This window comes from Acomys russatus, chromosome 32, assembly GCF_903995435.1.
Source record: "Acomys russatus chromosome 32, mAcoRus1.1, whole genome shotgun sequence".
In the NCBI taxonomy this organism is placed as follows: Eukaryota; Metazoa; Chordata; class Mammalia; order Rodentia; family Muridae; genus Acomys; species Acomys russatus.
This window is the reverse complement of record NC_067168.1, coordinates 8,756,851-8,782,638: the sequence shown is the minus strand read 5'-3', so window position 1 is coordinate 8,782,638 and position 25,788 is coordinate 8,756,851. Positions and strand designations below refer to the sequence as shown.

At 43.7% G+C, this 25,788-nt stretch overlaps 1 protein-coding gene across 1 annotated transcript in view; it reads left to right on the top strand.

The window, feature by feature from the left end:
• Impg1 (interphotoreceptor matrix proteoglycan 1) overlaps positions 1 to 25,788 on the top strand; it is a 109,472-nt gene that overhangs the window by 70,245 nt on the left and 13,439 nt on the right. The window contains 3 exon segments of the mRNA XM_051140600.1: positions 4,407 to 4,996; positions 7,926 to 7,946; positions 7,948 to 8,146. Of these exon segments, the coding sequence (XP_050996557.1) occupies positions 4,407 to 4,996; positions 7,926 to 7,946; positions 7,948 to 8,146 (810 nt within the window).

Here is a 25,788-nt window from a genome sequence, read left to right as displayed (position 1 = left end):
CTGCCATTTTGTGTCTTCTAATGTATTGCTGGGGTGGGGGGATATTATTCTGGCTTCCTTCACTATGTAGTAAACTCTTGGAGGCAAACAGCTGTTTCATTCACTCATTGGTGTGTCTGTCTGTGCACCCGGACTAACAAATAAATGGGAGCCTATCGATATCTATTCAGTCATTGAACGAATTAATAAGAGACACACGTTTTCTATTTCTATAATATGAGAAAGGTTATAATTTAAAAAGTAGTGTTTAAGAGTGTGTTGGCTGTGCCAACTGAAGATCTAAAAGATGGCAGAGACTGTCTTCTTAGACCCCTTCAGTATGGAATGGGCAAATGCTTGAGGTGTACACACAACAAGGATGGATGTGGTCCTCTCTAGCAGGCCTTCGCTTGTGCCTCTCCTTCACCCTGCTCTCTTCTCCTTTGTCTTCTTCTGGCTACCAGTATGGTTGCCCAACCCCCACCCTCCAACCCCACAAATCTCATCTTCATCTGTTGCCTTCTCTCCCCTCATCTGCTTTGGGTTGGACAGTTTTAATTGTGGCCTTGACTTTCAACATACTTCCTGCCTAGAAAGTGATGAAAATAGCCATTTCCTTTCTGCCTAGCAGCTGGGCCTTATGCTAGTGTCCCACGAAGCACAACCGCTTGACATCTTTGTAGGCCCCATACTCCCTCTCAAACATACTTATTCTGAGTCTTTTATTTTTCATATTCCATGAAGAAATAAGTGGCCTTGGCTTTTAGCACTTGACTTCCTATTGCAACATTTCAAACTTGGTAATACAATAGCCTGTGTCACTGCCATGTCACATTTTTACATAAGAATTGGATAATTACTTAAATTACAAGCCATGGAAAGGCCTGAATACATCCCCCTGCCCCCTACAGAGGATCTGACTGTTGCCTCAGCATCATCAGTCTTGAGTTATTTTTTTAAAGAATAGAAGTTTTTTATTTTAATTTTGATGGTAGAAGAAATTTTAAAGCACATTTAAATAGGGTTCCTAGATCTGGCAAAGAAAAATAAAAGATTGTAGTCAACTTTGAATTTCCCATAAACAAAAAGAGTAATTGTTTTTAGCATGCATGTGTTTCAACATGTGCTTTATATTTTATCAAGCAGCCCCATATTTCTTTTTTTTTTTTTTTTTTTTTTTAGGGTTTATTTTATTTTATTTTATTTTTTGCATTTTAACTTGTATCCTGTGAATATACTTGCTAGAATTTTCTATATGTATAGTCAGTTGTAGTCATATTTGTGTAAAATAGTTTTAACTTTAAATACTTTTTATTTCTTCTTGTTTTATTATTATCTTGGATATTTAGGAGATAAATATAGTTCTACTTCTAAGTACAAGAATATAAACTGAGAATAGTAACTCTTCTCTTGTCTCTGATAGAAGTGGCCATTGCTTGGGTCTTTCACAATAAGCAGGACAGTACCTTATTTTTTCCCAATTCTTTTTATCATGTGACAAAAGTTCCCTTCTGTCTGTAGGACACTCACAGTTTCTCTGAGGAGGGGGCTTTGTCCATCACCGTTGTGGAATCTCCTGAGATGTTGTGTTGTTACCTCTTTGGATTGGTCAGTACAGTGAACTGAAGAATTGAGCGTCTTTCTCTGTAACGTTGCATCTGTAGACTTCAGTCTGAAACACGTGCTTCTGAAGAGAAACCATCTGTCCTTTATTTTCCTTCAATGCAGACAATGGGCCCCTTCCCCCGTTCTTTTGTAATTGTGTCTTTACCACTAATTTTCAGTAACTTGGTATGATTTTCTTAATGTTTTTGTTAAGTTTCTTGAATCGGTGAAAAGTTATGAAATGCCATAAAATTTGGGACAAGTGCAGCCCCATATTTCAACAGCCACCTGTTACATCAATGAGATTGCCAGGTACCTTACTGTGGAAGTGAAGAGCTAGTCTTAAGGAGCCACAAAGGGAGAAATGTACAAATTCCCTGACTGATGACATAAAGTACAGCCTAGTTTAAGTTGGTTGAAGTCTATACAGTGAGAAAGGAGGAAGTGATGAAATGCTAGCTCAGAGGCAGACTCAACACATGCATCGTGGTTTCCCAGCCTTTTGCATCTGTAGGAGAGCAGAATGCACATCCCAGGAACACGGATTCAGATTGCACACACAAAGAAATCAGACCAAATCATAGCTAGCTGGCACTCCAACACTTTCAATTCACTTGTACCCATACCTTGTGTATATATCTTAGCACAAGCTACCTCAAAAATACTGTATGCTGAGGGAATTAAGCAACAGAAGGATAATTCTACAGTTCTATTGTTGAAGAAGTCCAAAAATCTAGATTGGTGCCTAGCCCAATCATCTTTCGAGAGACTTCATCCAGCAGCTGATGGAAACAGATGCAGAGGCAGACAGCTTGAGGAATCCTGCGGAAGAGGAGGAGGAGAGATTGTAGGATCCCAAGGGGTCAAGAATCCCACAAGGAAACACAAAGAATCAACTAAGCTGGGCCCATAGGGGCTCAAATAGACTGAACCACCAGCCAGGGAGCCTGCAGTAGACTAACCTAGGCCCTCCACATGTGTGTTACAGTAGTGTAACTTAGTCTGCTTGTGGGCCTCCTAACAGGAACTGTCTCTAACTCTTTTGCTTGCTTTTGGGCTCCTTTTCTTCATATTGAGTGCCCTGCCCAACCTCAATACAAGGGGAAGTGCCTAGTCTTACTGCAATTTGGTACGCCATGTTTGGTTGATATCCACTAGAAGCCCACCCTTTTCCGAAGAGAGACAGAGAAGGAGTGGATGGGGGAGTGACTGGGAGGAAATTGGGGAGGGAAAAGTGTGGGATGTAATATATGAGAGAAGAGTAAATACTAAGAATAAAAATAAAGAAGACAAAAATCAAGCTACTACTTACAGACTGGGTCCCTGGTGATGGAGCGTCTCCTGGGTTGCACATGGAGGCCTTGTACAGCCTCACCTTGTGAAAACCGAGCATCTCTCATTTCTGTTCAGATGAGGGTACCACTACCAATATCCTCCAATAAGGGGTCCACTCTCACAACCTCCCTTCCTCCCTATGGCCTCATCTCCAAATATTGTGTGATAGGAGTTCCCCACATGAGTTTGAGAGATATATAAACATTCAGCTCACAGGAAATGAATATTTGAATTAAAATCTAAGTTTATATGCACAAAGATCATAGGCATCAGCAAATACTGTTTCTGGCAGTTGACCAAACTATGGTTAGACGCACCTAGGTACTTCATGATGAGGACGAGGAAAGAGTGACCTTACTGAAATGCAAGCATAGCTCAGCAATAGCAGGCTTTATTTTAAGAAAGTAATAAAAGCTGATATGATTCTGCCTCTCAGAGCTGTTTATAACTTGGAGTTTCAGTTTTGGTGATTGCGCCCTGGTAAATTAGTTGAATGCAAGCGCAAAGATTCTGTCTGCATTCAGACAGACCATTCATCATACTTAGCATGCAGGTTTCAGCAGAACTCTCCCACAGATTTGCCAAAATGCCACTGGGAGTAATCATAGAAAATTGCCTGCTTTGTTCACCTAGTCCCTAAAAGGCAATCAGTGGCTCTGGATTTAGTCTTATTGGACTACTTTAATCATCCATCAATCTCTCTATCTGAAAGGTTCATATAACTACTGTCTTGGCTCGTAAGTACTTATGGTTTTTAATTTTGTGCCAAAAATGGAATGGACTTCAGCAGTCCTATGTGAGAGCAGTGAAAAGGTTTGAAATATTATCAAATACTTGCCAGGTTGCATGCTCAATACAAAGTCCAAAGTATACATTGCCTACACATCCTCAGGGCCATTGTCAACTCACTCACTATGAATATCCAGTTCTGAAAAGGCATAGTAAAATTTTATGTCATAAGGCCACCAAAATGTGGTTTAAATCCAAAATAAATAAATATATATATAAATAAAAGTTCATCTTGCAAAATTCAAGTTTGCAATATTAGAAAGTGAGTAAAATCTCTGAACCAAAACCACAGACAGTGATTGTCTGAAAGTTCCAGATGAGGGTGTGGTTTTAAATCCATGCCAGGGCCAACTGGTATTTGGTATCCAACTCTGCTCTAGTGATTAGTCACTGCTTTGTCTGCTCTGCAGGTATGCTAAGTCTACCTGGACAGTAACTCCAGAAAGTCTAGTTACCTAATACTCTTCTCATCTCATATATGGAGAATTTGGGGTCTGGATAAAATGAGACCAGGGATCCACACTTCATCTCCCAAGGTTTGGGTGCCACATTGCCTGCCCTTTCTATACCAACCTCTCCTTTTTTAAAATTGATGATTGAAATTGTCACTATAAACACTGTATCTTTCCTTAAAGTTGATTAACTTTGATTTTTTTTTTCATTTTCTCTTTGGGTGGACATAACAAACACGTCATCAGGCGTGTCCTCCAAAGACAGCTCTTGGTCTCCACCTGTGGCAGCCTCGGCTTCCCCATCAGAAAACCTACCTTCCTTTACACCTAGCCTCTTCTCTCTGGATGATCAAAGCTCTGCTCACTGGATGACCACTGGCCAAAGAACAGTCATCCCCAGGCTCACTGTCCCCACCAGCGATTACTCTATCATCAGCCATTCACCTTTAGAAATGTCACCTTGGCCTGCGTCTTCCAGTGACAGAGAGTGGATTACAAGCAGCGAAGATACAATCAGAGACGGAGATGAAACAGAAGTATCTGAGGTGCCTGCCTTGCCAGAAGCATCAGGACTGAGTGGGTATGATTCTGCCCCAGGTCATTTTCTAGAGATGACCACACCTATCCCAGCATTACAGTACATCACCACCAGCTCGGAGACCACACCCATCCCAGGGTTACAGTATATCACCACCAGCTCGGAGACCGTCGCTACAAAGGGCCACGAGCTAGTGGTTTTCTTCAGTCTGCGCGTTGCTAACATGCCGTTCTCCTATGACCTGTTCAATAAGAGCTCTCTGGAGTATCAAGCCCTGGAGCAGCGATTCACAGACCTTGTGAGTGAGCATGCCTTACCTTCCTTGCTATGGCTCCTCGTTCTTTTTTTTTTTTTTTTTTTTTTTTTTTTTTTTTTTTTTTCCTGTTGCTTTGTGACTATAGTATAATCGTTGCTCATCTTGAGCAGTGCAAGTTAGGGGGAGATGAGTTTCTGAAGCAGCTGTGCTGAGGCAGAAGGCATTCGGCTAGAATTCCGAGGGGATTTGAAATCCAAGCAGGGAAAGGAGTTCCATGGTGACAGTCAGAGAAGACACGACCACAGGCTTCGTGGGAACAGGTTATCTTTAAATTCCCCCCCTTATGCTTCTCCTTAAATATGGTTTTTTCCCCACATTCTATACAGAAACGCTGTAGTACAAGTCAGAACCACCAGATGTGGAATCTAAACATAGTATAAGTGACCTTTCCCTGCATTGTGAGAGAGTACAGAGCCATGGTGCCCAGCGTGGAAGAGCAGGGGAGCTCAGCTATATAAGCTCCCTTTCACCTCTCTTAGGGTGTTGTAAATGGCCATGTGACCTGCCACCTATGATCCTTGACATATAAAGTGATAAGAATTTCACAATGGACACATTTTGATAACAGATACCCTGAAACCCACATTTTAATTTTGTTTCTACAAGCATAATAAGAAATATGTGGACAGTTGTAAATATTGAACTCTGTGATGGATTTAACAGTCATGTCTGATTAAATAAATCACATTACACACATGGTTTCTGACAATATCAGGAATATGTATATATATGCTTCTTATAAGTAAAATTATCATATGGCTTGAACATTTTTCAAGTAAGACTCCCTGCTCTACACACACACACACACACACACACACACACACACACACACACCATGAGTATTGGGACTACCTTAAGGAACAATGTTGTAGTGAACCTCACCCCAGTGTCTTCATTAGGATTTGTTATATGCTGCCATACTAAAGGTATTAAGAACAGTGAGGGGCTGGAGAGATGATTCAGTAGTTAAGAGCACTGGCTGCTCTTCCAGAGGATCCAGGTTCAGTCCCCAGCACTCACCTGGCAGCTCACAACTGTCTGTGACTCCAGTTCCAGGAGATCTGACACCCTGACACAGATATATGCAGGCAAAACACCAATGCATACCAAACATAAATAAATAAGGTTAAAAATAAGAAGAGTGAACTTAGATGCCAGGCTTATTTCTTCTTGATAGGTGGGCAGATATATTTAAGTGTCACCCTGCAGATCCACATTTTTCCTACATGTGGCTCTGCCACCACTAAGAATGTTTCCTCCTTTTCAAAGTTAAGGCTGAGTGGTTGCTACACTAAGTTTTCACTTGTGAGAGAGAGAACAGAGATCCAGGAAGAGCAGTTTGTCATCAGGTGGCAAAGCAGCAGCATCCCCTCCACAGTTGGTAGAGTGATGGAGCTGGTCACATGGTCCAGACCTGGCTGCGCAGAGGCTGGAAAAATAGAATCTCTAATGAGTCGTTTCATTTTTCATCATATTCTGAGAATTAACTTGGGAGGCAGGGCAGTGAATTGTCTGTACACAGGTGAAAACCGAAAACTCCTACCAGAGGCCAAACAGGGCTAACTCAGGAGTGAGTTCAATAGAGTGGTAGAAGGAAACAGGACAGAGCACAGTGAACAAACACCAACTCTGATATAAAATTTCATTTGGTTTCCAAGATGACTCTGTCTTCCACTCTGCCTCTTCATTGCCATGATAAACACAATTACCAAATCAAACTGGGAAAGAACTAGCTTACTTCATTTTACAGGTTCCAGTCTATCATTGAAGATTCCCAAGGCAGGAACTAAAGACAGGAGCTTGAAGCAGAAGCCGCTGAGGTATTTGCCTGCAGGATGGCTTATTTGGCCTGCTTTCTTGTATAACCCAGGACCACCTGCCTGGAGTGGTAGAGCCCACAGTGGGCTAGGCCCAGACAGGCCAATGGGCCAATCTGATGGAGGCAATAGTTCAATTGAGGTTCCCTTGTCCCAGGCAACTGTAGTTTGTAGCCAGGTCATGTGACTAACCAACACACCTTGTGAAACAAGGTCAGGGTCAAAATTCTAGTGGGACAAAGACAGGGAGAGGAAAAAAAAATAAGTGGGCCTGAGGCAAACCTCAAAGCTGACAGCTTGAACCTTCGTGCCCTCTGTGTTTATACAGCTGCAGTTCATGGACCCTTCTAGAGTCAGGGAATGAACTCCAAACATTCCTGGACAGTGACCTTCAGGGTGACTGTGGCTCACCAGAGACAAGTGTGAACACAAGGGAAATACAATGCTCTAAGGATGTTTTTGAGATGACTAAATTGTACTTGGAACGGAACCGCTGGGAACCCACCTTTACTCTCTCTCTCTCTCACACACACACACACAGTTAAGATAAGCATGCAGTCCCACCCAATTACTGTACTGCTTGATGATGGCCACCCGGCTAGTTAGAATGTTCTGGTTGTCACTTTTCTTCTGCCTGCTGTGAAGACATAGCAGGTTTTGGGTTTTTTATTTCAAGGGGTCAGTTCAAATTGACTACTTCCATCTACACAGACATAGGTTGGTTGGATCCTGGACTCAATTTTGAATAGTCACTAAAAAAAATTGTAGTAATAGAGCACTCTTTGGCTGATAGCATTGGCCTGGGTTTTTTTTTTTTTTTTTTTTTTTTTTTTTTTTTTTTTTTTTAAAGCATCTGTTCTCACAAGGCATGAAGAAACCCCTGCCCGTCTATCTCAATGCAGCCAGATGGTGGAAATATGAATGTAATAACTCAAATAGATGGCTAGGTTGTCGCATTCTGGTCCTCACATCCAACAACAAAAACAACCATGAAGAAAGGAAACGTATGCCTCAGATATTGGAAAGTGGGCAAAAAGAGAACCAGCCAGCAGTAGCTGAGTTAGGAAAAAAACTTTTTTTTTTTTCTTTTGCAGCTGGTCCCATATCTACGATCCAAATCTTACAGGGTTTAAACAACTGGAAATACTGAGCTTCAGAAACGGGAGTGTGATCGTAAACAGCAAAGTGCGGTTTGCAAAGGCAGTGCCCTACAACCTCACCCAGGCAGTGCGTGGAGTCCTGGAGGATCTCCAGTCCACTGCCGCTCAGCAGCTCCACCTGGAAATCGAGAGCTTCTCTCTCAACACTGAACCAGGTACGTGAAGCCAACAAAGCAAGCCCAGGGGACTTTTGGCTCGTTCTGTTTTGTGTTCAAGTATGCTGTTCAACGGTCCAGCTGCAAAAAAAATGAAATTAAATTAGACTTAGCAAGACAACCTTTTAGAAGCTATGAACTTCGTTATTAAGAAAGGAGGGTCTTTGACCAGCAGGCTCAAGTTTTTCTACACTGAAAAGCAAAGAGTAAGCTAACTTCCAGCCCCAGAGTCAGAGAGCCACAGATACCTCTCAGGACTAAACTTTTGCTGTGCTGAGACTTTTTAAAAATGTAGCCCCAAGCTAAGGCTAGTTTAAATTCTTCTAGAATTCAAAAGCACTTTCTAAAAAAACAACAAAACACCCTGCAGCAGCTTAAGGCTCCCTCTTCTGGATCCTATGGTCTCAGTAAACTATCAGAATCATCTTTTTCATAACAAAGTTCAGAATGAAACTGAGGCCAAATCCTGAGGGGGCAAAAATATCAGATCAAAATTCAAACTTGGAGAAATCACCAAAGAAAATAATGCCCATTCTCAGTTGCTCACCCTAGCACAGCAAAACCCTAGCTCCAGCCACAAAGCAGAGTCTGTACCACTGTCATGGGCCAAGGCTGAATTATGCAGTGTTTTTACTGTGTACTTCAAACCTGTGTTCTAACTGGGGGAAGGTTTTTAATGCCCTGGAGTGCAGGACAGGAGGGCTCATCCCACCGCCAAAGGGACCTTCCAGTGAGATTCAAAACAAAGCTTCCTAATTGGCTATGAATTAGTGAAGTGGATCTTTAATGCTCTCTCTGGCTCTCTGTGGACTAACTATGAAGACAGAGAGAAAAGGCCTTGGGCAAAAATGCAAGCCAAAAAATGCTCAGTAGGAAACATTTATCTTTGACAGAGCAAGCTTTGGAGCAATCCCACAAAAATTGCCTCAGTACCTTGGTAAACAGCATCATTAAAAAGACAGCACAGCCTTAGGCGCTGAGCTGGGGAGAGGTTACCTCCAAACCGGAGCAGCCTGAGGAAGACTTCCAAACCCACCCACCCACACCCCCCCCCCCTAAGCAAGCAAAGACAGCCTATATACCAGGGCAAGACTGACTGCCTCTGTCCACAGAAGGTACCCAGACCTGAGGCAGTTCTTTGCAGTCAGATGACAAAATACAGGAAAGATACAGGAGAGCTAGGGGCACAGGAGAGGTGAGAGCCCAGGCCTCTGCCTTCCTCCATCCCTCAGTCAGCTGGTAGTTCTCAGCAGCCCATTCAATTAAAAAAATTGTCCAAAGAAAAGCCAGTTGAAGGCTGGGGAGAGCCTGAGTATGTGCCTCTGAGGACAGGAGTGTTAACAGTAGGAGCCACTTGGTAAGCACCTTAGCAAAGCTATCAGGGCTAGTCATGCCGTAGCATGACTCTGCTAGGGCCATTATTGATGCTTGGAAGAAGTGCAGCATAGCCATGGCCTTGAGGGCCTAATCCTGAATGCACATCCTGTGTATAAGTAACAGTGCCCAATTTCCACAGGGAAATGTTGATGCTAAAAAAAAAAAAAAAAAAAAAAAAAAAAAAATTCCTTCCCTGAGTGAGACAATGCCTATCCCTTCTCCTAATGTCCCAACAAATGGAGGTACACATCCACCAACATTTAGTCTGGAAAACCACTGGGTTAGTTGAGCTTACTCACGGGGCCAATGGGTGAAGGGTATGGGTGGGGCCATCCTATGGCCGTGTAGATGGAGCCTTCTCCCAAGTCTTTCCCAACCTAACTGCTCTAGTCCCTACCTGAGCTCATATGCCATTAGGGCAGAATCGCATGCAACTGATTGGTAGGAATGTCTGGATACTGAGATGGCAGTCCTTCCTCCCATGAGACCCCTCTCATCCATCCTTCTACGAGGCCAGCTGTGTTATCTTTTCCAAACACTCATGAAGATGTTGGCAGTCTGGTATAGAGGACAGTCCGGTACCACAATAGAAGTGGGGAGGATGCTAAGAGCATGAAGATTGATGAAAAAGGGGTATTTTTAGTCTTTAGCATAGTGTTCGGCACATTTTAGTTGCCTAATAAATGTTAATAGTTAGTGTTACGTCACTGTTATAATTAATGTAACTATTAATTTATGATCTGCACAAGGTACCACAAAGGGTGATTAAAAAGTGAGTGCGGCATGCACGGTATTTGTGAAGTGATTAGAGCTGAAGTTATTTTCCTCGATACCCTGTAAACACTTGCACTCTGTAGCCTTTCTTCTGGGCAGCTGCTAGACGTGAGATGGCACTAACAGCAGCAGTTCCTGCTGGAGCCAAGTTTATGCTGAGCTATCTAAGAGAAAGGAAAATACCTCCAGGCTTCCCAGTGTGCTATGAGGTGCATCCCCAACTTGAGAGATGCTACAATAAATAGGGAAAAGACAGAGAGAAAGGGCTGGAGGTGATCTGTCCACTTTCTTCAGTCCTAACTAGGAGAAGCTCAGAAACTCCCAGAGAAGCAGACACACTAACTGGGTTCATCAATAAACATGGGTAAAAATTGCTGAATGAATAAAATGAATGAGTGAGCGAGTGAGTGAATAACCACTCAAGGTATCCACAAGGAGATATTTTGTAGAAGTTACTGGACTGTTACATTGAGATTTGAGGTAAAATAATTCTCCATACTCTATTTTTTACTAAATACCTGGAGATAGAAACCTCTATTTTTTAATTAATTAATTTATTTATTCATTTTACATCCCAATCATAGCCTCCTCCTTCCTCTTCTCCCAGTCCCACCCTCCCTCCCTATTCCCCATATCCCCCCCTTCCCTACCCCTCAGAAAAGGGGATCCTCCCCCATCCACCCATCCCAGCATGTCAAGTCACATCAGGACTGAACCCATCATCTACCACTGTGGCCTGGCAAGGGGTCCCCACCAGGGGAGAGTGATGGAAAACCATGCAAGAAAGTCCTTGTCAGAGACAACCAACCCCTTCTGCCCTTACTAGAGGACCCACATGAAGACCAAGCTGCCCATCAGGTAGATATGTGTAGGGGCCTAGGTCCACTCCATACATGGTCCTTGGTTAGTGTTTCAGTCTCCGGAAGCCCTACACCAACCCCCACCCTCAGCCCAGGTTAGCTGACTCTCTTGGTCTTCTTGTGAAGCTCCTGTTCCTTCCGGGTCCTTCGGTCCTTCTTCCCACTCTTCCACAAGGCTTTTTGCACTCCACCCAATGTTTGGATGTGAGTCTCAGCATTGTTTTTGATCTGTTGCTGGGTGGGGCCTCTCAGAGGACAGCTATGCTAGCTTCCTGTTGGCAAGCATAGGAGAGTATCATTAATAATGGCAAGGGTTGGCTTTCTTGCTTGGTGTGGCCAGGTATTAGTTGGATATTCTCTCAATCTTTGCTCTTAGGAAACCTATTTTTAATACATAGAAAATTGATAAAATAATGACTAAGGGATAAAAATTAATTAATGTTAGAAGTCTGCCAGGAAAGGGCTATGGTGAGCCTGTTAAAACATTAACAAGAATCTAGACAAAGCCTCTGAAAACAGGAAGATTAGAAAATTAAAGGTGGCCTTATAAATGTGTTAAAAATGAGTGTGGTTTCTTCTTTGTAAATCAAATGTGCATACACTCCTCATCTACAGGAGATTGTAGTTACGTTGTGCTGTGCACAGGCAGATGCTATGCCTCTAAACTACACTTTAAAAGTTTTCCTTCTCATCAACAATAATGCATATGGAAGAAGACAGGAGCAGTCATAGGGAACAGGCCTGAGCCAGCAGGCTTCCTTGCTCACAGCTGTGGCTCCCGGGCAGTCCCAACACAGGCGAAGGGCAGATGCATGCAGGATAGCAGAAAGCGTGCCTTAGAGTGGCTCACCAGGCCTTGAGCATCATCTGTGATCTAGTAAGCATCCATCCACCCCAACATGACCTGGCCATGTGTGACAGTGCCTGCCCAAAGGAACTGTGGAAAAAAGAACATCTTTAAACTATGTTGGCATCAAAAATACGTCTTTTTAGTTCAAAGCACCTTTTAATGGCCATTTTTTTATGTAGCCGACTTCGAGCAAGTTCCTGTGGGCTTGGACTGGTGCCAAAGGAAAACTACTATGATTCACGTTAAACCTTTGCTCACTGAGACCCGGCCACCTGAGCAGGAGGAGCAGGAGGCTGTAGGACTAGACAAAGGCCTCTGACCCTCTGCATTGATGAGCTGGCCAATAAGTGGGCCGATGGCATGACTGAGCAGCTCGCAACAGCTGCAAAGGGCCAGGGCTGGAGAGGCCCACACTACAAATGACAGCAGCACAGAGATGGTGGCTTTTGAGAAAGAGCCAAGAGCAAGTGGCAATCAGGTACACACTATAAGTGTCAATTTTTAAACTATTTTATTTGGGGTTCCTTAATGCCTCTACCTCCCTTCCAACCCCGCCCCATCCTAGGTAGGAGAGAAGGAAGATTAAAAGGGAAATATGATGTAGGTCTCTTTAAACTTAGTTCTGGCTAGTTAGGGTTGTCAGATTCTTTGGGGAAAATACCAATCTCAGTCATCAGGACAGCCAGGAGCATCCTTCTTCCTTCTGTGACCGGATCCTTGAAGTGCCATCACACATACACACACACACACACACACACACACACACACACACACACACACACACACATACACTCACTCACTTCTCTCCGAGAGTCCCTCAAAGCACCCTCCTCCTCTCTCTGGGCTCTGATATTTATATCCTCTCAGAGTCCTCAAAATGAAGCTAACGGCAGCTGGCAAAGACCACGCCCCTCATGAGACAATTATCTGTAGTGGATAAACTGGAAGCGACCCTGAGTCCCACACTTGTGATTACAACAAAACCTGTTTACATAACATAACTGAATTTTTAAAGAAACCAAAACTTTCTCTACAACACAGTTTGAGAAAAACACAAGCATCACCCTCATTCACGTGTGACTCTCCCCTGCTCCCCCAGTTTTCAGCCTGTTTCAACATAGAACAGAGAGGTAGCTCTACAACAGACCCAAAACTCAACACTATTACTTGAAAAAAGCATTATTTTTTTAAAATTATAGGAATGTGTATGTTTTATAAAACTTATTGATCACATAAAATCTAAAACATTGTTCTAAGAAGAAGAAGAAGACCAGTACTGTTATAGTGAAGTACTATATCATCAGAACTCCTGTTTGTGGGAAAAAAAAGACAAATATTTTTATTATTGTTTGTAGTGCTAGAGGTAGAAGCCTCATATATGCTAATCAATGTTATATCCCCACCCTCCTCCCACTTTGATGAAAGAATAAATAAATGTCTACATTTTAGAGCCATAAAGAAATTATGCAGGGGAGTTTTCAATCATTTTTTTTTTCCAATCTCTTTTTCCCCTAGTTTTTCAGAATGACTGGCTAAACCAGGTTTTCACCTTTAGTGGTGTATTTGAGTGTAGATGCTCTCCTGGTGACTGACAGGCAAACAAATTACAATGTCCTCATCTTAAGCACAACTGCTGCTACCTAGCAGATGGTGCGGCCTCCAGGTCCCTGGACCCTCAATGAAGACAACTGTGTGTGGGACTTAAATTCCCATTCGCCTGGCTGAGCTGCTGGGTGGTCTGTTCAGGTATACCAGGCTTGGGCTGACACATAAGAGTGTTGGTCCTGGTGCATGAAGCGAGAGAGAGGCCTGCGGCCACTGACAAAAAAAAAGACCCTAATAGTTCCAGGTCATTTTTGGCAAGTAAAGGAAACACCTCTGCTTCTAGTCTTGATCATTCAAACATTCGATGGGGCTCAGTGAAGTTGGTACAGTCTATCTGAGGAAATCTCCTTTAAATAGAATCAAAGGGGGAAATTGGAAGAGAAAGGGCAGCCACTGGAAGCACTGTAATACTTAGCTTTGTCTGTGGGAAAGAATATCAAGAGCTCATCTTTGGGAACTGGAAAAGCCATCCCATGTGTCTAACCTGCACTAGCAGGCCAGCTATACCCTCTATAGCCACACGGAGTTGCTGAGTTTCTCCCCTTTTCCCTTCCCTTACCATCTTGGTGAGAAAAGTCATACATAAGCCAGCACTGTACACAGCCAGGCTTTCCCACCCTACCAAGGTTTCTCCTGGCTTCCAAAACCACCTGAACCACACATCCCGGCTCTTCCACCTGTACCAAGAGCCTCTCCCTCAAAACATAAAAGCCATAATTGCCATAGAAACAGATAGGGAACAAGTGCTAAAGGTTCATTTAATTTCTAAGGGACTCATTAGACTGGCAATGCTTGGGGACAGAGGACACAGAAACAGATTTTCTATAGCCAGAGAACAAAAGAGAATGGGAAAATAAGACTGTAACTATAAACCAGGAAGTGCAAGCGCTGTAGCTTTATGGTTTTCTATCGGTTAACTTCTAACTTCACAGGGTTGTAAAATGCCTAGGCCATAATCAGTAGTAAACAGTGAGCCAAACAAAGCGACTGTCTTCCACACATCAGCAAAGTTTTTCTATACAGGAGCCAGGTAGTAAATATTTTAAGCTTCGCAAGTCAAAAGGAAAAAAAAATTGAAAATATTATGTAAGTACTTATATAACTATTTAGCTCTAACCATTTAAAGATGTGTAAAGAAATAAACCTTCCTAGCTTGCAACTTGTACAAAGGCAGACAGCTAATGGGGTGGACATTGGCAGCCTATACCTCTGTTCTAACAGTCCTGAAGGTCATGCTTACACTTTTCCTCTCTATTCCCAAATATTGGATACTTTTTCCAAAACCATCAGCAGTTATGCAACCTCTTATACCCTCTGGCCCTTTTCTTTCCTATTACAGAATAGTAAGTAAATGCTAATGTAACCATGACACAGGTTCCTGTCCATCCACACATTCAGAAACAACTGTGGGTAACATGCCAGGAGTCAGACAGTATTAAGGAGATCAAGACTCACAGGTGAATTAGCTTCATCTCTTTCCTCAAAGAGCTAAACACCTGGCAAGAGAAACAGAGACAAATACAAAAAGTGTTAGTAGAACCTGTTAGAAACCATGATCTGGATGTTAGCAGTAGAAATATAAAGGAGAGAGAGACAGAGACAAAGACAGAGAGAGAGACAGACAGACAGACAGAGACAGAGAGACAGAGAAACAGAGACAGACAGACAGACACAAAGAGATACAGAGAGACAGACAGAGACAGAGACAGAGAAACAGAGAGAGACATAGAGAGAGAGACAGACACACAGACACAGACAGACACAGAGAGACAGAGAGAAAGAGACACAGATAACATTGAATCTACCGTGGTTACGGGAAACAGAGTTGAATTTGTAGTCACCAGGTAAAAAAGGGCTGAGTCGTCATATGTGACCAAGCTACGCAGAGGAGGGACTATCCCAGCACAGGAGGGAAACGCAGGCATGCCTGGTAGACTCAGGTACTGCTGCCCTTCCAATGTGGCAGCAGCTGTGGTACAGAATAGGGAGAAAAGGAGACTCCGGCTAGAAGGAAGAAGAAGTGAAAGAAGCCAGGTCACCTCACAGCCCTGTCAGATATACTTGAATATATGTTGGTATCCTACTTTTTTTTTTCTTGCCTAGACTCCCCCAGTATATAAAGTCATTTAAACTGTAAAACATTTTGGAACATTCAAAATGTCTGTAGCATAAGTATTAAACTGTCCTTTCAGTACAATAAAAAAGTTTATCATTCACAAAAGTGCTGCATTTTATAAAATATTTAATAAAAATACATAATTACAAACAGTGGTAACTAAATGATTTTTTAATTTAAGTATAAAAAGGACAAAATTAATAGGATCCCTTGAGGTTAGGGAAGGAAAGTTTTTGTTTTTGTTTTTTAACATGGTTGGAATCTGGGTATGGTGGGTGGTACATGCCTTTAATCCCAGCACTCAGAGAGGCAGAGGCTGATTTCAAGGCCAACCTGGTCTACAAAGTGAGTCCAGGACAGCCAAGGCTACACAGAGAAATCTTGTCTCAAAATAAATTTAAAAATAAAAATAAATTTAAAAAATGGAGTTGGAGTGTTGTCCAGGTCTATCAAAATGGGAATTAGGGAAACTGAGCACTCCCTATGAGGTAGTTGTCTGGAGGCCAGAAAAGAGGTTCAGCCTGGCAGTATGCAGGTGCCAGGAAGCAGGTTAGGCTGAACCAGGGCAATGAGTATCATGTGAGGAAAAGAAATCTAGAAACAGGGCTGTGAGAAACCCTAATGGGGCAATGAGATTGTCAGCAAAGCAAGAGCAGGCGGTTCAGCCCCTGGCTAAAATGCAGCACTACAAAAAGGAGAGAGGGAGGCAGGAAGAGAGCAAGGGGATGGTGTTGATGCCAACAGCAGTGTCAGCAGGTAAGGGGACAGGTCAGCAATCCTTCAAAGACCTGCCAAAGGCCGACTAATGGTTTAGCTAGGCCAAAGGCCAAATTTCAGTGAGGTTAGAGGAACATGGGAGCATCCTCAGTCCATGCTGTTGTGCTCCGTCCCTCTAAAGAGACTATAGCAGTGTCCCACAGTGAGTTTGAGGCTAGTCTAAATTAAGTGAGAAAAACAACAATCTGAAGATTTTATTATAATTTATTCACAGTACAACTCGATTGTAATTCCCAGCCACCCTTCCTCCCCCTTCCGCCCTATTCCCCTCCCCCTTCCGCCCTATTCCCCTCCCTCTTCCACCCTATTCCCCTACCCTAGACCTCTGACAGGTGGGGGTCGTCCTCCCCCACAGTCTGACTACAGCCTATCAGGTCTCATCTGGATAGTCTGTAGCTCTGTGTTCCCACAGGGCGTCTCCGTCAAGGGGCAGTGATCAAATCATGGGCACCAGAGATCGTCTCAGAGGCAGTCCCTGCTCTCCCTCCCTTTCTCACGTGGAGAATGAGCTGTCCATTGGCTAGATCTGGGTTTTGGGGTTTTTTTTGTTTTGTTTTGTTTTGTTTTGTTTTGTTGTTTGTTTGTTTTTTGTTTTTCCCCATTGGCTAGATCTGAACAAGAGGTCTAGGCTTGCTGCTTGCATTGTCCTCGGTTGGTACATCAGTTTGTGGAGGCCCTGCTGGGTCCAGATCTGTCAGCCTCGATGGATTCCTTGTGGAGCCCCTGACACACACCCCTCCTTCCATCCCCCAACTCTTCCAGTCTCACAGGCTTTTCAAGGGCACATTACTTCATATTCAAATCAGCATTAGAACTTTCATGTCCTCTGAAAGAGAAGCACCCCGTTAGACCAACTGCACGGCTAAAACTACTACGACTGTGTTTGGCTTGTTGTTTCCTTTCTGAGAACTCCCAAATAAATGGATCTGTGATATGAAAGTATAAACCAGTGTTAGATGTTTCTGTGATTTATAAACTGAAAAGTAAAATAAATCACAGTTTGCTCGGTGTTCTGGCAGCATCTCCAGCAATGAGAGTCGTCTTTCATTTCGTCAGCTATGAAAATTCCTCAGAAGCGTGTAGGGCTTTTTACACAAGTTGGCTGTGCCGGTTGAAGAGCTCAAGAATGCAAAAGCGCACGTAACTTCTTCCCTTGAATTCCTAAGAAGGCGTCTCACACACAGGCAGACCTCGAGGCTGGCAAATGGCAAATGTCAGAATTAATTACAGGCTGCCATCCAAGATGCTTTCAGCTAAAACGTGGATCAACAAACTCACCCTCACAGTAAAATGCATTTAGTAGTCACTACAGAGGAGGAGGTAGACGTCCCTCATCACAGTTAAGACAATAAAACCAGTAATAGTCACAAGTACTAATTTGACACTATCTTATAAATGTTAACAAATACACAAAATAGGCACCCCTTTAGTTATTGGAGAAACTGCGTGGGAGTGGGGGGTGCGGATAATAAGAACCTGTCACAAAATGATCAATTACTGTCGTAGCCGGGGTCCAAAGTCAGGGCTCTATGAATCCTTTGCCTGTACCCTACTCTATAAAGACTCTGGTATAGCCTTCGACTGACCACACCGCAGTCTAACCCTAAGTGAATTCTGCTAAAGTCTGCATTTCTCCAAATGAAATGCCCTATCGTATTGTGCTATAATTTTACATTGGGAGAAAAAGGGTTTGCTCTCGGGAACCGAACTCCTAAACTTTGCAGTATCACCTAGTATACTATAGGGAACTCTTTGTTTGCCTCTTGTGCCCTTGGCCCTGTTCCTGGGGTCACACTGCAGGCCCCTTGCCTCCTGAGATAATGTTCCACCTCTTTTCAGTTGGACCCTCCCCTCCCCCAATACAGTCTGTTTTGCCAGATATATCTCAGCCGCATCGGTTTAAATTTGTGCCATTCCTCCCTTCCACACACCAACCATCTCAGGGTGCTTCCTAAAAGATACCCCTCCCCCCTTCAGCTGCCCAAGCCCCCACCCCCATACCCCACCACCCCCTAAAGCAAGGAAGTCACAGAAGGTCAGTCAGGCCTGAGAACAGGCTCTCTCAGCCTCTCCTACTTCAAGGGTCTCCCACTGCAATCCAAAAAGGCTGCAGGGATCCATGCCCTCTGAAGGTACAGACTGCCCCACAGTGTTCTCAAGACACTGTGTGAGGAGGGGGGAGCGCTGCTGTGTGTCTGTCCTCCCTTGAGAGGCATATTCACGTTATTAACCGCTGAGCCCCCAAAGCTTTGACAAGAAGACAGAGGCCCGAGGACTCATTAGGATTTCCCGGACTCAACATCCTTTCGCCTTCATGAATATTAGCACTAATTAATTAGGACTGCTAGAATTACATGTAAAAATGCACGGATCTGGTACCTCGTATTGCCCTGGGTCTACTGACTTAATTATCCTGATTTTAAGAACAATCATTATCTTCGTGGACCCCTGGAAAGTACTGAGGGTTGAAGTGGTGCAGATGGCAGGTGGAGATGGCTCCCATCTCCTGGCCTCAATCTGCTTTCCCGGCCCGGGGCTGGGGAGGCCGAGATGTAGCAGACCCCAGAAAGGAAAAGATGGCCCAGGAGTGGTGTGCCGCATTCCAGAGCCTGGTCTCTGCTGAAAGCCCAAATCAGTGACAACCCCGTCATCTTCCCGGGAGCCCGTGTGCAGCCACAGCGCGCCTGCGGACGGACGCTGCATCCTTCCACCCCTCCCCACCCTGAGGAGCTGGTTTTCAAGAGACAAAAATCAGTTTGGGCGCATCAGCTTCACCTTCAGCGCTACTTCCCCACTTCTTTTGCAATTGAGCGCCATCTAGTGAGCACTGTGTTTCGTCGTTTTGGGGGGGAGCTGTTGGGACCGACCCTGAACAGCCCAGGGGTAGCCTGATTTGTCTGTCTGTCTGTCTGTCTGTCTGTCTATCTGACTTCCTCTTTTTTCCTTTCTTCCTTCCTTTCCTCCCTCCTTTCCTCTTTCCCTCCTTCCTTCCTTCTTTCTTTGTATATGTTTTTCTTCTTGTTAATTTTAATTTTTAAAATTAAAATATAATTACATCATTTTCTCTTACCTCTCCTCCCTCCATCTGTCCAACTCCTTCCACTTACCCGTTTATTCTCTCTCAAAGTAATGATCTTTTTTACTTTGTTACTGGAGGAGGGAGGGGGCATGTGCCTAAATATATAAATACAGTATCTTAGATCTGATTAGTGCTATTTTTATGTACACAATTTCAGGTCTCACCACTTAATACTAGATAATCAATTAGGGGCTCATCCTTGAGAAAGACTTTTTCTCCCACTCTCAGCATTCCTTAGTTCCTTGTGCTCCACCACCGCCGCCGCCCCCCCCCCCCCCCCCCCCACCGTGAGCGGCACCCCATGGGATTTCCTTCCTTCCACATTAGTATGTGTACTGGCTTTGTCTCTGTCAGGTCTTGTTTAGCAGCCATATTGTTGAGGTGAATCTTGCCCGTCATTTCTAGGAGCCACAGTCTCACAGCAGAGTCCCTAGTCGGCGCTGTCTCTTACAATCTTCCTACCCTCTCTTTTTTTTCCCGTTATTTTTTTTATTAATTTATTCATATTAGATCTCAATTGTTAGCCCATCTCTTGTAACCTCCCATTCCTCCTTCCCTCCCACTTTCCTCCTACTCCCCTCCCCTATGTCTGTGACTGAGGGGGACCTCCTCCCCCTGTATATGCTCATAGGGTATCAAGTCTCTTCTTGGTAACCTGCTATCCGTCCTCTGAGTGCTACCAGGCCTCCCCATCAAGAGGACGTGGTCAAAAATGGGGCACCAGAGTTCACATGAAAGTCAGACCTCACTTTCCACTCAATGGTGGAGAATGTCCTGTCCATCGGCTAGATCTGGGTAGGGGTTCGAAGTTTACTGCCTATATTGTCCTTGGCTGGTGCCATAGTTTGAGCAGGACCCCTGGACCCAGATCCATGCATCATAATGTTCTTCTTGTAGGTTTCTAGGACCCTCTGGATCCTTCTATTTCCCCATTCTCCCATGTTTCTCTCACCTAAAGTCCTAATAGGATGTCCTCCCCTCTGACCCACTTTCCTTGTAAGTGAAGACTTTCATTGGACATGCCCCATGGGCTAGTGTCTTGATATAAGTGAGTATATACCATTTGACTCTTTTTGCTTCTGAGTGAATTCACTCATTATGATCATTTCTAGTTCAATCCATTTGTCCACAGATTTCGGGAATTCCTTGTTTTTAATAGCTGAGTAATATTCCATAGTGTAAATATGCCACAGTTTCTTTATCCATTCTTCTACTTAGGGACACTTAGGCTGTTTCCAGGTTCTGGCTATTATGAATAAGGCTGCTATGAACATGGTTGAGCATATGTCCCTGTTGTGTGGTAGAACATTTTCTGAAAACTGTTTTTTTTTTCTAGGATTTATTTAGTATATAGATAGTATTCTGACAGAAGAGGGCATAAGATCTCATTATAGATGGTTGTGAGCCACCATGTGGTTGCTGGGAATTGAACTCAGGACCTCTGGAAGAGCAGCCAGTGCTCTTAACCACTAAGCCATTTCCCCAGCTCCCCGCTACCCTCTCTTTCTAAGATGTTCTCCGTACCCCGGGTGCAGGATCGGTGATGTAGATGTATCCGGTAGGGTTAAACACACTACAATCAGCTGTTCTCTGAATTTTGACCAGATGCAGACAGATTTCTGTGATGGTCTCCGTCTGTTACAAAGAGGAGGGTTTCTTTGAGAACTAAGAAGAGGTGTATCTCCGTACACTTATCTGTGTATATAAAGATAGTTTGGTCGTGTTTAGGAATTATACTGACTTAGTAAAGTGATGGTAGGTAGGAGCCCCTTGGCCTCACTAGCCAGGTGCAGTTGGCTAGATTTCTCTCTCTAAGCAGGCTTTAAGTCCAGTTACATAGCTGTTGGTTAACCCCAGGACATGAATGCCACTTTTGCACCCTTAAGGGTATCTTACCGTGTTGGCTGTTGTGGTTCATAGATGCCCCAGCTGGGTAGAACGGTTGGCTGCATCTCTTCTTTGGAAGCTTCCACAGAACCTTGCAGTATTGTGAAAGCTAGTCCTTAGGGAGGAGGTTTTCAGATCAGATCCACTCTGGGTCCTCCACATTTCATGTTCAAAGTACATAGTGTCTTCAGCAATAGAGATTACCTTCAACTTCTGGGAGGCAACCAAGAGCAACAGCAATATCCCATATTGTTAGAGAGTCTCTTGAACGCCCCTGGCCAACAACCAACAAAAGGGGTTTCTCATGCTTGGTACTAGGGTTTTTATTAAATAGCCTATGGTTCTTGGGGGAAGCACTGTAAGTCTAAGAAGGAAAACTTCATTTAAACTGATTGTATGTGTCTGTGCCTGTGTCTGTGTGTCTGTGTATATGTGTATGTGTCTGTGTCTGTGTATGTGTGTGTATGTATATGTGTATGTGTATATGTGTCTGTGTAAGTGTGTGTATGTGTATGTGTGTATGTGTATGTGTCTGTATCTGTGTCTGTGTGTGTGTACATGTGTATGTGTATATGTGTACGTGTCTCTGTCTGTGTATAATGTGCATATGATGTGTAGGACATTCTTAGTATTATTTTCCCTCCCCCTCCCTTTCTTTCTGTATTGACCTTTCTCCCTAACCCCCACTAAACATCGCCCTCCTGTTGTGTCCATTTCTCCTACAGAATAGTGAGGTACAAGTAAAAGCAGACTTTATCCCAGTGACACCTCACCCTCCACGGGGTCTGGCCCAAAGGAGATGTGCTGCTTTCTACCCAGTGTGTGAGTGCCAGGACAACAGCACAAGGTGGAGGCTTTATAAACACTGGGGAAAGAAAGATAGTCAATACTCAACCTACTAAAGAAGGCAGTGAGGGTGTCCTGGAAGTTGTGGGATGCAGTGGCAGACCTTTGGAGGCCTTGGTGATGAAAGATTCTCAGAGGCCAGGGGAGACAGGAGAACCTTCCTCTAAGATCTGAAGAATATGAATGGACTTGAGGTCAGAAACAGACTTGAAAAAAACAGAGTGTTGGGCCACCAGGGGCCTGAGATCTTCGTGAAGACACGAATTTCCTATGCTTTTTACAAATGTTTAACATGGGAACATTTGCTTACATTACACGTATGTGTATCATGAGGCGTGCCTGGTGCCCACGGAAGTCAGAAGAAGGCCCATGAAGCTGGAGTGGTAGGTGCATGTGAGCCACGAGGTGCTGGGAGCTCTTAACAGCTGATCCACCTCTCCAGCCCCAAGAGCCTTAATTGATTTAAGCTTGAACAGTAAAATGCTTCAGCGCGTTTCAGGCAGCAGAGGACACTCGGGTGCTTTGGTTGGGAGATGCCTTCCTCAGCAAGCAGGTTGGGAAAGCTTTTCAGGACCTTTGAAATGCATATTATAAGGAAACCCAGGAAACCTGTGGGGCCCTGCTGGAAGGTCTTGGTCTGGCATTTCCAGACAGCCTCTGAGAACCACGGAGTTCATTTCTTAGTGGAGTCCCCTCTCCACCTGATCTGGGGGACCTAGATCCCCCAAGGAGTATCACATAGCCCTCAGGGAAGACTACAGGCCTGACTCTTTCCTGGTTTAAAAACAAAAACAAACAAAAAGCCTGTACATCAAGTAGGGGTTCCTGGAGACACCCACCCTATTAATACCACGTGTTGGTGTCTTGGCTTTCAACCAATGACCTTTTAACTGTTCCTGGAGATTCTCCCCCACCCAGAGGATAATTAAGTACTGTCTTCCCTTCTTATAATAGGACTGTTTTGTTACACGTAGATTAAGTATCCTGGCACCCCTAGCCTCAGCGAATCAAACAATTCACCCTCAAAGCCCTCTCCACTGCCCAAGGTTTATAAATGCCTGATTAATGAATAAAGGCTGGCTTGATCTCTCACTCCATTCTACCACCAACCATCTGAAACTCATTTATTCTGGGAAAGAACTGCCTGCTGTACACCCAGGGCTTGACAGCAATGGCAGAGCTGCTGAAGCCTGCTCCGTTGTCAAGAGATCTGTGCTGACCTCCAGCAAAGCACCCGCCTGGCCTGCACCTCACTGGACCTGCCCTCTGGCAAGGTCCAGATGCCCACCTGCTTATTCTGCTGTGCTTAGCATGGCAGCTTAACAAAGGGCTGAAACACTGTTGGTGTCATCACGGACTTTTGTTAACTCCCGAGTTTCCACTGCTATCTGATAGCAGCAATTGTATCATACTTTTAAAGAGCTAACTGTAACACCCAGTGGAAAACTAATTTCCTTGTCCCCCACCCCTACCCCACCCCACTCCCATGAGACTTGGATCACCTATCACACAGGCCTCCCCCTGAAAGCTCTCAACCACACTTGAGATAAAAACGGAACCTTTGATCTTGAGTTCTCTGCTCCCATCCAGACGCAAAGAGCACCTGGACCAGCCCACTGGACACAGTAAGTAGCCCAGGCTACCACCGAACAATGAACAGAGAAACTGATACAGAAAATATACTTATACCAAAAACCTCAGAAGATACTGATATTTCCAAGTCCTGCACAGCAGTGCATCCACTTCAGGCTGTGTTCCTTGCTGTCATGTTAAACATATGAAAAGAGAATAGAGCTTTCCTGCTTCCTATAAGAAATGTTCTGCCTCATGACAGAGCGTGGCAGCGTTGTGAGCTTCTTTTTAGGCGGGAGAGCCTTAATTCAACAGACTATTTATGGGAGCCAGAATCAGCTGGTAAGAGGAGGCACTAAAGTAGAAGGGGTTCCTATCCACCCTTACCTCTCTTGGCTCCATGTGGCCTTGAAGCACGTGTCATAGAAAGCCTGTATATGAACCACTAGAACAATGTAGACAGCCAAACATTATAATAGAGATGGATGTTGACCTTGGGTCATACTTGCTAACTGAAGTATGAAAGTAGTATCAGAGCCAGGCAGAGTGCTTCACACCTGTAAGCCTAGCACTGAAGAGGCTCAGGCAGGGGCATTGCCAGTTCCCTGAAACCCTGGAAATATCAGAGATAGATAGATAAATATATATATATATATATATATATATATATATATATATATATATATATATATATATATATGAAATCCATGAACACAAATATATAAAAATGTTTTACGTAAATATATATATAAATGATATATATTTATATAAACAAATACAAACTATATATCTGATATTCTCTCTTTCCTCCTTTTCCTTTTCCATATATATGCATATGTAAATATATGTATGGAAGGATGCTGCAAGTGTTAATGAAGATGTGTATTGGAAGTGCTTGGCATGGTGCTGGCCACACAATGGCTCTTGACAATATGAGCTTCCACTCCTGAGGAAGCTAGAGGTTCTGGGTCATGATCCCTGGGGACATTTCAGAAATGTGTTTTTAAACAATGGCATAAGTGTTATCTGCCTATGGTGAGAATCCACATGGTGTTTTAAACACTTGGTCAAATCCTCCAGGTGTCTTGATGGATCTGAACCTGCCCATTGGCTGTTAACTTGCATTTACTGACACTTTCACGTCACAGATGTCAGGTGTCCTGGGCTGCCTCTACAGAGAGATTATCATATGCGTTCCACAGAAGAACTATCTACACTGCATAAAGATAGAGTGTTAAGTCATTCTGCCATCAAGAAGTTATATGAAGTCCCAGAGGACAGCCCAAACCATACTCAGCATCTCTTGGCTGTGATGGATGCTCTTGACAAACTCCTTTCTACAGCCAACAGGAAAGGAATCTCAGTAACGAGGCATGGTGGCCCCTCAGAGGCCATTCTAGGCTACACAGTGAGTTCTAGCGCAGTCTGGTCTTCAGCGTTAGACCTTCTTCATAAAGAAAAGCATAATCTGTTTTAAAGACATTTAAGTAAATCTAAGAAGCTAAAAGCAATTATGGGACAATCGGTCTATGAAGGAATTTGTGAGAACTTCACTCCCTCAACTCCACATACAATTTAATTATAACTTAAAAACAGTTCCCTATAAAATGGCCTCTCTTTTATCTTTGTAGTCTGATGCTGATCTTGGTTCTCCTTGTCCTCTTTTAAAGCCATGGAGGCAATCTTGAATGAGTTTTAGGTTGTTGCTACACCATGTATAGATAATTATCATTGGCTAGATTGGTAGCAAAGAGTAGAGCATCCATATAATTTTTTTGTGCAAATGTCCACAGTTGAGTTAAGGAAGAGACAAGTAGTCATGTGGCCTATCTATGATCTAGGAGTAAACGCATCATTCTAAAGAGAAATGTCTCTAAGATGCAACAAAGAAAGAGAACC